The sequence below is a fragment of the Dufourea novaeangliae genome, unplaced genomic scaffold (genome assembly GCF_001272555.1).
Source record: "Dufourea novaeangliae isolate 0120121106 unplaced genomic scaffold, ASM127255v1 scaffold187, whole genome shotgun sequence".
Lineage (NCBI taxonomy): Eukaryota > Metazoa > Arthropoda > Insecta > Hymenoptera > Halictidae > Dufourea > Dufourea novaeangliae.
In genome coordinates, this window is record NW_015374075.1 from 593,198 (window position 1) to 609,081 (window position 15,884).

A 15,884-nucleotide genomic window follows, 5' to 3' on the forward strand; every position below is an offset into this window, starting at 1 on the left:
TCGAGTTGTACGAAGCCAGCGCGGCCACGAAGAAAAACAAGCGTTCAATCCGGCTCGATTGCAAGATAACCCCGTTCTATTGGCCGTTATTCTGATCGCGGGCGAAAACTTTCGCGTGCCATTGCAACGCTCGCCGAATAAACAACACGGAATTGGAGCGCGGTAAAACATGGTTGAAACGGGCGGCACGGGTCGGCCGCGATTGTCGAATATAACATTACGACGCGAACAGTGGGTTAAAATGGGTCCTTTTGAGCCAGGTTTCCATGGAAAAAACTGCAATGCTAAAAAGCTCGTGATCCCAATACAGGACTTCATTTAATTCTTTTTTATTCCGCGACAACTATTCGGGACGATCTCCATCGAACTTCATGCAGATGCAAATTCCATTGAACCGCAGATACCATCGCTGTTGATCGTATCAAAATTGTGGTAGCACTTTAAAATCTTTCTCTGCGGATTAATCGTGAACGGAGAACACGAATTGAGCAATCAGATCGTGGATTATTTCGTGGCTGAAAGCTCCAAACATGAAAATCCGAGTTCGGCTTCTATGTCAGTGTTTCTCAAGGTTTTTGGATCATGCCTGAATTCAACGCCACAAAAATATCGCCCCCTAGAATAATAGTGAATCATATTCTTACAATATTTAACATTAATACCTATTTGAAAGAAAAAAGACACCTATACTGCCGTTTATGAGTTTTAGGACACCTGATATGTACGATAAAAACGCCATATGTCATAAAAATTATACACGTTGGGTCACATTTATTACCATATATTACTGTTAGTATGTTCAATTACGTTTTACAATCCCCGAGACAATATTTATTGCAGACTTGTAACAAGCTCGTAATGCTTCGTTACAGTCACTTTATATACGATAAGTGCCTTAATACTTACGAACGGGGGTGTAGATAAAACTGTTGTCGATTAAGTGACGAACGTCAATGATAAATACTCAATTTCCCCACGTTGAGAAACACCGTTCTACGGTTTTCCACCTTTTTCCTCCCGTTATTCGTTTAGTAAGTGAATCTTCCGAGCGTTTCGAACCTGTAAAAGTCACTCGGTCGTCACGATATTTCGAGCTCACGCGTTAGCAGGGAAAATATCGAGCCGTGAGTTGGCACGATTTCAATTAGAATCGCCCACAGACCCAGGCAATAAGCATCGTTATGATATTTCAGTGTAGAAGGGGGGGGGGGCGTAATTCGACGCACGTGAAAAAGTAATCGCGATCAACGTTCGAATTGCTCCAATTTCCAGGCTCGCCGGTAAGTGAAATAGAGGATCGAATGGATCGAGAGAGGATGCGCGCAGAGGCGCACGAAACCCGGGTATGTTTGAGCCGTGGGTTCGGCCTAATTACGTGGATAATTATCAGGCGGCTGATTGGTAGGCGGCGTTGGTGTGGCCCCTCTAATGAATATGGATAAATCGTAAGTGGCCCCTTTCCCCCTCCGCCAATATTGGTTTCCGGCGAACCGGTCCACGGGTGCAATATCGCTGATTTATGGATCCGATGGTTCCGGTTTTGGGGAACGATGATCATTCGTTGTGTGTTTATTCGTAGCACGTGAAAACTGTTTTTCCTAATCGTTCGGACGATAATCAATATGGAAGATTGTATTTTACAGAGTTATTTATTTAACCAGCTAACTGCATTTGTACTTATCACTTTGGTTACTATATCTGGAGCATTTCTTAACGTTTGGCACTACGATACTTCTTTAACACTAGAACTACCAAACCAGTGAAAATGACTGGTCAATACACTCTTACAACGACGATTAAAATATTACGGCAATAAATTTTCTCAGTTCTTTTGCGCCTGTTATTACGATATGAAAGTGAAAAAAGTAGTCAATTTATAAATTTTCAAAAATTTTTCACGTTCATCGAAGGAAATATGCGTTTATCGTCGGTAGTTCTAGTGTTAAATAACATCCACGAATTATTCCTTATTATTCATGCCTTCCTGCTATGGAAGACTGCAGGTATTAGGTACTACATTTATTTACAATATCTTCTATATTCCTTTTTATCCCAGGTCTAACTTCCCAGTATGATATAACGCAATGAAAATATGCAAACGAGTTAAAGATCGATCTTGGAACCCCCCGGAGAGCTCTCGTATAAGTGCGGGAGAAAATATAAACGCTCCACGCGAGTGGTAGCGATCACGTTTTAATTCGAAGGCTCGAAATGATAGTCTGGTGTCCCCGAGGGGAAAGTTTAACAGGCTGTTCCCCATGGCCGTCACGTTAAATATTGATTTTAAAGTGAAACAAGAAGCACGATACCTACCTCAGTGTATTTTTACGGCCGCCTCGCCGTGTTTCTCGAGGAGAGTGCTTAAACAGAGGAGTCGTCGTCCCGCCCGCCGGTTGATATAGACTTATTCGGCCAGAGAGGAACGTTCCCCCGGGGTTATATTCCCGTGGAAGCCAACGGGATATGACTGGGAAACAATATTCCCTATTCCGCGTGTCGCGACGAGGGGACAATAACTCGGGCTACGAAAAATTACTGCCACTCTCGTCTCTCTAATTTCCTTGGTCCCTGTTGAAACGCTCGACGACTCTTTATCGTGTTCCAGTCGCGACAAAACTATCAAAGAACATCGATAGACAGTCGTTACCGTCGTGACACGACACTTGGACGATGAACCAATGAAAAATATATATTCCGTCATTTTATTAGACTTTAACTACGTCGAGTTAACGGTGAATCGTTTGTTACGCTTTCATGAAATTTATCTTCTGGATGGTTTATGGAAGACACTGGAAGAATAAATGTTTTCTATTCTGTAGGTATCGTTAATTGACTCGGCGTGCGAATAAACACGTAGGGATACGAGATTCCACGAGGAATCTCTGTGTGTGTGCATTCCGAAATTGCAGAGTAATTTATACGTGATTTCCGTGGTAGGGCCTTCGAACGATCAGATGCCTCGAATAGCTCAACGGTCGCGTATCGTTGATCCACGGATCGGGCGTAGACGCGGTAATCCGGATTACTTATCCGTTCGCTGAACGGGATTTTCGGAGACGTGATACAAGATTGAGACAGAATGCAAATTTACATCGAGTCGAACAACACGGAATTCCTCCTTTCTCACATTATTGCTTCGATTATATCATTTATTATATTATTTAAAAAAATATATATACATAGTATATTATTTATAGATGGTGAAACGTGAATTCGTATTCCTTTGTCTTTCTGAAAAAGAGTGAAAATCAATAGATTCTGTAGTGGAACGAAATCTTTCTTCTGCTCACTCAGCTATTGGGAAGCAAATTATGCATTCTGAAAGCTCTTATTTTCAACATTCCTCCATTAATTTTGTACGAGTTTTCGTTTAAGTAGAATATTCCAATAGTTCCCAAAGTATTCTGTAAATATATTCCAGAAGTAACTGTATTCATTTAAGTACATCATTCTTCTCGTAAACCTGAAGTTCGACACGGTCGAGTTTCTTCACACAGAATCAAGTTTCAGCCAAGTCCTGAAGACGAATGCCAACGTTTCCCGATTAAAGATTTAAATCAGTAACGCAGAGCGTGTACAGAAGGCTAGTAATGAAATTAGACGAAACTCGTGTTCGGTTGAGACGGCGACGGGATTTTCGGTTTAATCCTTACACGTCAAAATTTCCTCTTAGAATTTACTTATTGCGGCGAGCGTGTAGCTTCGGGTTCGGCTTCAATTACCGCTAATGCACTCGCACAGTTTGTTCATTATAGAGTCTTGAAAGCGTACCTTAAACAAATTCAGGGTGTCTTGTACGATTAAAAGGGCTCGGAGGATTAAAAAAAGAAATCATATTCGACGAACACCAATGTTTTTTATCTCGTACTCCAACAGAATTGTCCCAATTTCGACGGGAGAATAATTATTAATTCACGAGGTCTTGGATACTTAAGAAGACTTAGGAATAAAAAGAAATTACGTTCGAAGAAGACGAATTTTTTTTACCTGAAATGCCAACAGAATCGTCCCGATTTCGACGGAAGAATAATTAGGGAGAGCAGAAGCATCAGGATTGCACTGGTCGATCGGAAAACGTTTCCTCCGAGTCCTCCGATCGTTCAGTCGTCAGTCACTTAAGTCGCCTTTCGCTTTCAACGACAGAGAAACGGTTTTGCCCGTCTTCTGAACCGGTATTTCGCTGGTCGCCGTTTCTCCATCGATCTCCGGCGAATTCCATTCGGTCTTCGTGATCAAAAGGAACTACGGACGAAATAGGAACATCTGGGTCCACGATTCTCTTCACCACCCCCTCCCCTCTTCACCCTTGTCGGTGTCGTCTATCGTTCGTAAAAATCAATTCCTTTTCGTACGACCACACCGCCAGAGGAACATTTTCCTTTCACATACGTATATCCGTCTTCTTCTTTTCTGCCTCGAATAATAGAAAAATTAGAGGAAAGAGGAAGAGATGTCGGGAGAGGATTGAAACAAGAATACATTACTCGGCGGTGCATCTGCTCGCCGAAACAGTATTTTCCAACCCCCGAAAAGTGAATAAAGCCGTGGTGGAAGTATATAAGGCGGAAAGAATAAGACCGCGTGTTCAATAAAATCATAGGGAGAAAGCATCTGCGGTGGAAAGCCGGTGAAAGGGATGAGGGAAGAGCCGAGCTTTAAGAATGTTTCGTTTTGGAAAGCCTCTTGTAGGGTAAATGTTTGGGCATATATCACCGATGGCGAATGTTTGGTCATTCTGTGGGAGGTAGAACGATCGGAATATCGAAAAGGAAAGGAATATTTTGGTGAACCAACCATCGGTTGATAGAAATCTTCTTATCTGTAAATTCTCGAAATGACTGTCTGGTAGAATAGTGATAAATGACAGAGAAAACGAGTTTATTCGGTCCTGAAATCCCTGTCAAGCTCCGAGTCTACGCGATTCTACCGGCATTCTGGCGCGCAATTTCGAATGCACGGAGGTCGAGTGGAAACGTTACCCTCACACGAACGGGACGGATGTAAACGTGGAAGCTGCGGAGCGTCAAGATTAGACGTTTTCCAGGTCTGAACGTAATACCCGACCCCGGCTGATCCCTTTATAGGGATACTTGGCGGTTTAAATGGACTTTGCTCCCGCGATTAGATTAGCGCTGGAAAACGGGCCTTAATTGTCGTATATTCCGGGGCATCTTCGTCGGAATATCTAATTAGACGCGTAAATAAACCACCGGATGAAGGCACTAAGACCCCGTGGAACATTTATTAATTTATTTACTCGAAGGTTCGTTTATTGTTTACTAAGTTTCTTTAAAATTATCTTGCCTGCGGATCATAATTAATATACAATGATTGCTAAACTTAAAATGTTTCGATCATGTTCTCGACATCTAGAACAGTAGAAATTATTTATATTTTGAACCGTTTTATATTCCACTGAAAATTATAAATGATCTAAGGAATTGTTATAGGTAGACTACAGATGTTTATGTATTTATAGCAATATTTAACATTCAAAATACAGCACAATACAAATTTTAATAATAGTCAATCATATTTATAGATCACTGTTAAAATAATAAGACATTGAGTACGAAAACTAAATTTCTATCTGATTTTTATGTTTGTAAATGAATGTCTAATTCACAGTCTAGTTATAACATTTTAAACATCGTTATAGGAGTGTAATAACCAATGATTTTTATTGCATTGGTAGTTCCAGTGTTAACATTCAAATGTTTACCATGCATACCCGTTTGCCGGGAAAGGATTTCCGACTTGTGATTCGTTATTTCATTTGCACTCGAGTGTTTTCCTCTATTGTCAATTGGAACATGCGAGAGAAAAAATTGGTACCGGCAATCAGCGAAACCAGAGTACTGCGGTTATTTGTTTTCACGGTTTTAATTGGTAATATAACTCTTTCGCGCCAATGGCGATCTAGGAAACTGATATTCGACTGTACAAAAATTTTAATCTATCTGGCTCCGGTGTTCCGAGAAAAATTATAGCAGCTGTCAGTGTTGTAGTACATTTTTTCGAGGTGTATAACAACAAAAAAAGCATACAGAATTATAAAAGAAAATAGGAAGTTTATGTAAATTCACAATTCTAGACACGAAAATGTAAAAATAAATATGCTACAGAATTTTAAATTTTAAACTAGAGGCTTCATTAGTTATAAATCATAAATAATACAAAACTTTATTAGAATCTTTATTTTATTTCCATTTTTATATTCCAAGTTAAATTGATGTTATAAATGCATAAATATCCGCAGTCTAGTCTAATATTAAATCGTTGCACATAACCAAGTGACCAAAACGATACTGAAGAATCGTTGTTTGTCCACAGGTGCGACAGGACTGACGGAGTTGACAATCAACGTGCCGGCAATGGTGCGATCGGGTGACACAGTGACGCTGTCCTGCCATTACGACCTCGAGGGATTGCCGTTGTACACGATACAATGGGCCTTCGAAGAGACCGAGTTCTATCGATACGTTCCCGATCGAGATCCACCGTACAACACCTTCGACGTGGACGATATACACGTGAACGTGAGTATAACCCACCGAATTGGCCACTAACAAATCTCACGAACCTTTCGTACTTAAACCCGTCCTACAATCTATCACAGGAGATACATTCCAACATGATAAAATAGTTCCACGTCATTTAAAAATCTTCAGCTGACTACCAGTAACGTAGTTCTATGCCATTTAAAAATCTGTAGCATTCATTATCTTGATTTAACCCTTTGCACTCGGAATTTCTAATTTTCCATTCATTTTGTCGCCTCAGAGGCGACAGTCGAGTGCAAAGTGTTAAAATTGTTGTTAGGTTGGATATTCTCTTTATATAATAACTAGCTAAATCTGTATAATGTTTTACAAACGTGAATTGTAATCCGTTATACTTTTAAATAGCAGAACCCTGCGGTATTTAGTTACTTGTGGAAATTGTACTCGGTATTCAGCTATCTCGCCGCAAAACCGCTGGCTGCGAATGTGTTAAGATATTAACAGGATAATGGAAGCGATTCGATGATTGATAGTGAACCACATCAAACATTCATCCTTCATGAAAGACCTGGTTTAAACTTCAGTCAAAAGAAGAGGAAAGGTTATTAACGAGAACCAACGAAATATGAACAAAATCGCAACGAAACTTTTATACAGAGACGACACAGTTTCCCGTTAATGCGAAACGTTGTTAATTACAGTCACGGGATAGTGTCTTCTTCCGTCGATGGGGGACGAGTGGGAACGAGGGGTGGGGGGGGACTTCAGCTCTCTTAACGAGCACTTCAATAAAAGTTTATGACGCAAATCTCATTAAGTTCGCGAGTCGTTCGTTAGATTCGGTGGCCGGTCGTCCGTGAAACACGACCGTCTGGCTTCTGGGAAGATTCGACCGGTGGCGGTGGTGGGAAAAAGGGGAGAGAAACAGAATTATAATCAGGCCAAATCGAGCAACGCGTTCGATCCAGTTGAACATTTTTCTCGGCGATTTTCGGCCCGTGTGTCAGGGTTAGTAAGTGATTTTGTAGTTTAGCTAGGGAATAACGATTAGCATCAAGTATTGCATTAAAAAATATACGATTCCGTTTAAAAAGATAAAATTTACCTTATGTAACCTCTGATACCATTTAACATTTCTTGAAACATTTTTTAATATTGTCAACAATTTCAGAGGTATTCGGGTCTATTTAAATGGGGCACCTTGTATACTCGAAGAATTAACGAACGCAGCTCGAGGCGATACCATCGTTTTTTATTCCACAAAAAGGAAACGCTAGGATCCATGTTTCATCCTGTCTCGATGTCAGCGATCGAACTCGTAAATTCGCCGAAAAAAATTCATGAGTGTCGTCGAAATTCGGGATCACTTTGCATTTACGCCGTTGTTACGAACTCTGGCTGGAAATAGCAACAAAAATCTCTTTCAGTTTTAATCCTCCGATGAAACGATCGTGCTGTTATTACGTTATATTGGGGATCGGCGGGAACGTTGGGAAAATTCGAAAAATTCGGCCTGCCACGAAAGTTCACCGGCTATAATTTCCGATCGTCGTGAATTCCATTCCGCTGATAAATCAGACCGTGGAGAGCGTTATTCACGGGAAATCAGGCCCACGCTGGTGTCGACGTTGCCAAAAAATTGAAAAAAAAAAAAAAATGGCGATTTTCTTTTCCGAGGCGATACAAGGACGCGTCGCGACGATCATTTATCAGTCCTCTGGTTGCTGTTTCGAAACTGAGCGGAGATAAGGCCGAGTGGCGTCACGATTTTTCCAGCTAGCATATCGAGGACGTGTCCCTTTTTATCGTAGAGTTTTTACGGAGTAACACAATATTTTGTGTAAATAAAAATATATAAGGTGAGTCATTTAACACTTTGATTGCCACGTCACCGGAATATGGTTGCCCCGTATATTGCAGAGGCTGGATTATTTAAAATTGAAAAATTAACATTTTTACGTAAAATTTAACATTGCAGTATAATTTAAAAGAAAACCAACAGCCTGACGAATTGTTTCGAGAAGAAAATAATTTCATATATGATAATATACTTTGACCTGATATATTTCAAGAATATATTAGATTCATCGATTTAAATGATGCACCCTGTATATTCCTCTCTTATTTACGGTGCAACGAAAACATAGTCACTCGAGAACTGTTAACCGTTAGTCGTACGATCGCAGAAATTGGCACCGGAGGGAATTGCAAGGAACTCGAAGCAAGGCAAGAGTAGTTTGTATGCACACTGTTACATTCGGGGGAGCAAAACTTTTAAAAAGTGCCAAACACGGGGGAAATACATACTTAAGCGGAAGTTCGGAAGGTACGTACATACAGGGTGTATTTTGTCCCTGGAAACACTGCGCTTGATAAGAGTCTTCGACGCTCGTCACGAGTGTGAAACTTTTTTCCTGCACCACCCGTCCCACCACGCGGGGACGGAGCACTCTTTCACATCGTAAGTGCGAAGGTAAAACGTGTCGGTGCGACTGGCCCGAAAGACATCGATAAGGCTGATTTATGGCGCGTGCTACGACCGCGACACGACCCCTTGGAATTCCGTTCGAGTGGATTTGAACCTGGGTCAAGCGAGCCCCGTGTTTTACCCTCATCGATCCTCCCGCCACCCCTCGCAACCGTCCGGCCACATCATCCCCTTGCCACTTTTCTTTCGATCCGCGGCTCTTTTTAAATATTTACCAAGCGAACGTACGACCGCGATTTTTGAAGTCGTCGGGGGACCTGATTTATCGAGGCGATCTTTCGGAACTGCGGTAAATGCAATAACTATTCGCAAGTCTGAGTATCTTGTGATGAATATTTGTTTCTTATTTATTTATTGCTGCAAGTTAATTTTAATTTATATAATATACAGTTACGTATATTTCATGGTAGTTGAATAATTATGTCGTAATATAAACGAATCATGCTGTCTGGAGGGTAGTACAATCGGACAGAAGGTGATTTTATTAGAAAACTAAAGTGGAAAAAGGAGAATAAATTTTTTTCTTTTCGGGGGTTTCGTTGCTGAGAAAGTCGAATTTGAAGATTAATCTGGAACGCGTGTGTTCGTTATGGTAGTAAGTAGAAACGGAATGCAATGGTCAGACACGTTGGTGACTCTTATTCTACTGCCCTTAGGGTAAATTTCTCAATTATTGTGGGTGTCCCTAATACAGTCATTTTGTTTACTTCAATATTCAAATATTCTTTCTAATGAAAGTGATGTTAAATAATATTATATTCAAAACTAAGACAATTATTCGGTTAAAAAAATTTTTTACAAAAATTTTGCATTAAATAAATTCTCAAATTCGTTTGTCCCGAAAATGAACCCACAAACGAAGAAATGTATTTCTGTGATACGTACATCGAACTGGAAAATTATACAGTTATTCATAAATTCTGATATTATTATAGTCGTAATATCATTCATCGCGCAAAAGATACCTTTGTGGAAAGCCGCTATTATTTCAAACGTTTTATCACGCTGAAATAATTCCAGACACCCGGGACGGGGCGAGTATAAAATCAAGAAAACCGTGAAAGTCGAGGGGCCAGGAAGAAGCCAGTGTCGCCAGGCCGTGGCATCCGAGTGACTCCGTGGTTTGATCAGCACCGTAAATAAGTAGTTCACCTTCCCCGGAGCTCCTTGAAAATTTCCCAAGAGCTGAGCGAGCTAAGCTTTCTTATTATTACGTTTCGCGTCCCCCTTTGGCCGGGGATAGTCGTTCGTGAAATCCGTCCTGACGCGAACGACAGACGCCTGGAAAGACATCTCGGTGATATTCCCACTTTTTTTACGCTCATCGTCCTCAGTTTCTTATTCTTATTTTCATTGATTTGGACTGCTTTTTTCTGTACAATTATCGTGAAAATCTTGGAATGTGGTTAAGGAAGATGGATAAACGCTTCATTCTGATTTATCTTACGAGGATTGATCTCTGATCTATGATATTTGATTATGTATGTTACCAGGAATGAAGATCATTGAGATAGTAATGACATAAATTAAGAACCCTTGGAAACCATTGTAGCTCCATATAATTCACTTAGGAGAAAAAGTGTCGTTGTTCCAACGTCGACAATAATAGTTGTTCCATGACCAAGTCCCTCAGAAACCGACGTCCTTGTACAACGTTCGTTGTCCAAGAGCTCAAAGGAACTTTGTTAACGTCCTCCTGGAAAATATGCTCCGGGGAGTTGTACCCGTTAGAACCTCAACTATCGGTAATCAGGGAAGAGCACCGAGGCGGAAGTTCACGAAGGAACACGTGACGATGAACACGGAGGTCACGATGTTGAGTTCAAACTGATCCAAGTTTCCATCGGACCGCTGAACAATGAATTTTTGTAAAGGGGAATTCGGTAGAAAAACGGTGGCCCATAAAAGCGTTCATAATAACGAGAATCGAGCAATAGTTTTTTTTCTTTTTTTCTTTGTTTTTGATACCCATACTCGATCAACTGTTTCCGATTGAAGAAGTTTAAAGCCGGTTACCCACCATTGGGGTTCCGGCCGAAATATCGCGAAGCGAAATCCGATCTGTTTTCGTGCCAATAAGCAGGCAAACGGGAGTCGTTTCGACTCTATTTACCCGCAGAATCATAAAGGAGCAGCACGGAGTTAAAAATATCTCCGTTCGAATTTGTTCAACGACTGAAAAAAATGAATAGCAGGGAAACATCGAGAGGACCTGAATGGATAATGATCATTTGCTGCATTGGGTCTTTGCATACGAATATATATATATACATATTTCATTACATTTTTGTATACGAATTCAATTGAATCCTGCACTCTATTAGCAACGTGAAACAAGTATAAAGTACATTTGCAAAAATTGACATTTCGACTGCTACAGTGAATAAGACCGTACGTAGCCAGACACAGTTTATTTTCTACGCACTTTAAGTACTTAAAGGCAGCAATCGATGATGCTAATTTCTTACCTTTCATTTGCTCTCCTCTCAAATTTGAAAAGTGAAATTTACTACATTCTTGCTCTGGGGTCCAGACATCTGTTTAGTTAAGACAGACTATTGGTCTATGTTGTAAATTATACTGCGATATTAACTTTACAGAAAACATTGTAACAATGTTTAAATAACCCAGTCTCTCTGCAATGTACACCCACGAGCAAACTCGACTTCCACTAGGGGAAAAATCGGCGTAGAAGAAAAGTCTTCTACCACTTGGTAAATTTATTTCAATTACTGAAATAAATGTTAAAACGAATGTTAATTTGGTACACATTTCAATAATACCCGATACCAAATGGTAGGAGGCCCTTACTCTTACGCCACTATTTCCCCTAGTAGAAGCCGAGTTTGCTCGCCGGTGTACGTGCATTGTGATCAAAGTGTTAATAATCCCACCAGTTCAGATTTCACAAGAGAAAATTGATGTACACGATAGGACAAAGGTAAAGATTCAACCGAGTCAGTTTAAAATGAGAGTTTTAGAACCAGCCATGACTTTAAATATAAAACCCGGCTGACGAGGACGACGTGAAAAGTCCGCCATAAATCCGGAACGGAAGATTCAAATTCCCTGACCGTGTCGGGCTCGAGCTACGAAAATAAACGGGCCGCGGCGGGGCGTAAAAGTAACGATGGCTCGTATAATATTTACAGGAAGAATGTACAGTGTACAGAGGGGAACGATAGCTGAATAGCCAGAGACATTCCACCTGACCGTTCGGCTATGATGCAGCCGTAGTTAGAGCGGAATTATGTCAGTCCAATACGGCGATAACCTCCGGTGGCGAGGTGGGCCGTACGTCTGGACGTAACCGCGCCGATAATCCCGCCTTTTTATCGCCACTTAGGTGTATCCGTTTTTATTAGTCATTACACGTTATCACGACACTGAACCTGAACAAACTGGCGCGAGCGATACGGCCGTCGTATAGATCTACCATCGAGCACCGCCACGATTTCGGTCTCTGCGCGAATGTTTAAACAGAATGTACTTCAAGGATACGATGCTTCCTTCGATTATCCGATTTATCGAAACCGTTCCACGTGTTCTATCCAGTATTTGATGTTTGAGAAATCCATCCTTCAAAGGATTTTTAAAGATACGATGTTTCATCGAGGTTCGATTATCCTATTTATCGAAACGTTCCACGTGTTCCCTCCAGTATTTGATGTTTGAGAAATCTATCTCTCGAAGGATGTTCGCTGGATATTTATTTCGTCAGCCATGAAAGTTTAAACGGAATATAATTTAATACCATGTTCTATCGCGATTCGAGTATTCTATTTATTCAGATACTTCATTACTCCTTCTAGTATTCGACATTTAAGAAATCCATCTCTCAAAGGGTGTTCTCAGGGTTTTATAAGATACGATGTTTCATCGAGGTTCGATTATCCTATTTATCGAAACGTTCCACGTGTTCCCTCCAGTATTTGATGTTTGAGAAATTTATCTCTCGAAGGATGTTCGCTGGATATTTATTTCGTCAGCCATGAAAGTTTAAATGAAATATAATTTAAAGATACCATGTTCTATCGCGATTCGAGTATTCTATTTATTCAGACACTTCACTACTCCTTCTAGTATTCGACTAATTTCGACTTCTCAAGGTTTTATAAGATACGATGTTTCAACGTGGTTCGATTACCCTATTTATCTAGACATTCCACAACGTCTTCCACCTAGTATTCGATGTTCGAGGAATCTATCTCCAGGAGGATGTTCGTCGGATTTTTATTTCGACCGGTGGTTTCGCCGATCGCCCGTTAAACGTGGGAAATTCGAAAACTACGACGCTTTCGGAAACGACGGTTCGATTTGGGCACAGGGGTAGGTAGGGTGGCTGGAAACACTGGCAAACGTTCTATCGATGGCTAGAGGGGGTGTGAGATACTTTTACTACAGCCGATCGAACGAGTTGAAATCTGATAGCGTGGGCAGACTTCGAGGAAGTTTCCCAGCCCTTCGTCTTCGTGATATCGTTCCCGGCGAACTTGATTCCGGGCCGTTATAGGATGGATACGCTAGTAAAGTGTAGGTATATTTCTATCGATGGAGAGTCCTTCGACCACCTCGGTTCTACTTCCTCGAATTCGATTAATTTCCTACGGAATGCCATTTTTCAGAATATCTCCTCGGTTTCAATTAATCTTCCAAGAGTTCGCCATTCTCCAGACATTCGTCGTCTTATCTTTCGATCTGAAATTTGTAGTTATTTTTCGTCCGGGGCAACTCGATTCTCGTTTCGAATGCATCGACGGAAATTTGCATTCCACCCGATCATCGACCTTCCTGTCGAACCCTATTCACGTCTAAATCTCGATCGGACTGTGTACCCTTTTTCCAAAGGGGGAGAGGGAGTAATCATTTATATGCATCGCAGGCAGGTCGACCCCATGCCTGCTGTACAAACTACACCGGATGCGGGGACTAGTCCTTTTCACAGTCTCTCTTTCGGTCTCAACGGAAGTGTTAGACGACTGGTCGAAAGAGAATCGATCCCCTTGAATTCCTTCTTGAACGCTGAAACGTGTCCCCTGAGACACCTGGCGCGCATTCAGTGACCAAGCGAACCTAGGACGACGTTCTCGAAATTCACGTGCATCGTTTCCACTTTCACGTGCAAATTGTATTTAGATATCTCTGCTAGGACATACTACCTAAATACACGTTTACGTTGATCTTAACCCTTTAAGCGTTCATTTTGAAAATGTGCACTTGTGTATTTAATTAAGCAGAGCAAATGCATTTGCTGTAAAATTGAAATTAAATCAGGAATATGTATTTTTGTTATACCTAAAGTTTACTTTAAATAGCAAATGCAAATGTTTGTTTAATAACGAGTATACTTAACCCCTTGCCATACGAATTCTTTTACGACTTCACTCTCAAGATTTTACTTTCTTGTTAATATTTTCCCAGATACGAAAGAAATTCTATTCTTATAACAAGTGTTACATTTATTCTAAATCTTAAATGTTAATACCAGCGAAAGAATATTTCACGACGACTCGAAGGAAACGAATAATATACATGTTTACTAAATTCAGTTTGATATCGTTATGACGTGTCTGACTCGATGTTATAAGGCAAGGGGTTAAACAAAAAAAATTCCATCCTTTCATGACAAGTAAACTCGACATAATCATCGAAAGGGTTAAAGTGTTGATCAAAGGTATCGTTCTGTTCTGCAGGTGACAAAATCGAACACACATGATGTGACGCTCGTCGACGTGTCCAGGAACCTGACAGGGACGTACAAGTGCGAGGTGTCGGCCGGACCTCCCTCTTACCACACTCGGATCGCGAGGGCCAGAATGGAGGTCGTAGGTGAGTGGCTCGGACGAGAATTAAAAAGTTTCACCGTCGGGCCAGACAAATTCCTCATTCTCGATTCGGGAACGGCGTAATGCGCTGCACGTGCGCAGCGGGGCTACGTGCGTTCCATTTTCATGTCAGATTTTAGGGATCGACCGGAAGAAACGCGCGACGGTTCTTCACGTTCTTCCGGAAGAACGTTCTGAAACAGAAATTCGAATGCCACCATTGCTTCCATTATATTACCTTGCGAACAGTTTTTAATAATTGTACTAATAATCTGACATTAACGTAATAGTCGAACTAATAATTCACTTAATCCTTTTTTTTAAATCACCCAGTGTAAAAGTTCTAACTCGAAAATATGACAAGTCATGAAAAATTACTGCCTGTTCTCTCAAGGTTAATAAAAATAGGAACCAATAGTTAATGCTTAAAGCCTATACGTATTAGCTAGTAGCAAAAATAAGCATATTGAATTCGATAGTTGGATGATTCATCGTGTGTTCGATCTGGATCGTGCTAGTGAAAAAAAATGTTTACGCAACATTCCTCGGTTAGCAAGGGGATGACCGCTAGGCTCGAGTTCAAGGTGGGCCTGTCTAGTTCTCTAAGTGGGGGCATACATACTGAACGCCTAGGGCCCCCCACTACTCGACCGCCACCTTTCGGTGGGCCGATCTTAGCCGAGTCCCCATTCATTCGGCAACTAAACCATTCGTCGTGTGTCGGCACTACTTGGTGGGTCATTCATGCGGCAGTTCGATTGTTCATCGCGTCACCTAGACAAAGGGCCTTTTAATGTAGAAGAGTGAGTGTAGTGATTTCTATATCCTCCGTTTGGAGACAGATGAGCAGTATACAGTGACTCGCAATAATGTTCATGGAAGGATGGAACATTTACTCCATTAAATCAGGTACGTACCAAGCTAAGAATCGTATTTACAAAGTGAGAATAGTTAATATATAAATATAAACTGCGTAGAAATTTCTACTGTTAATTGCAATTTGGATAAGTATATGAACGAATATGTGAGTCACTGTATCTGACAAACGCAGTCACTTGCAGTACAGTT

The 15,884-nt window shown here is 40.9% G+C and overlaps 1 protein-coding gene across 1 annotated transcript in view; it reads left to right on the forward strand.

Moving 5' to 3' along the window:
* The window catches only part of LOC107190505, a 114,791-nt gene that overhangs the window by 85,423 nt on the left and 13,484 nt on the right, over nucleotides 1-15,884 (forward strand). Inside the window, exons 2-3 of the mRNA XM_015579315.1 lie at nucleotides 6,334-6,539; nucleotides 14,685-14,820. Coding sequence (XP_015434801.1) covers nucleotides 6,334-6,539; nucleotides 14,685-14,820 — 342 coding nt within the window. The remainder of the gene's footprint in view (nucleotides 1-6,333; nucleotides 6,540-14,684; nucleotides 14,821-15,884) is intronic.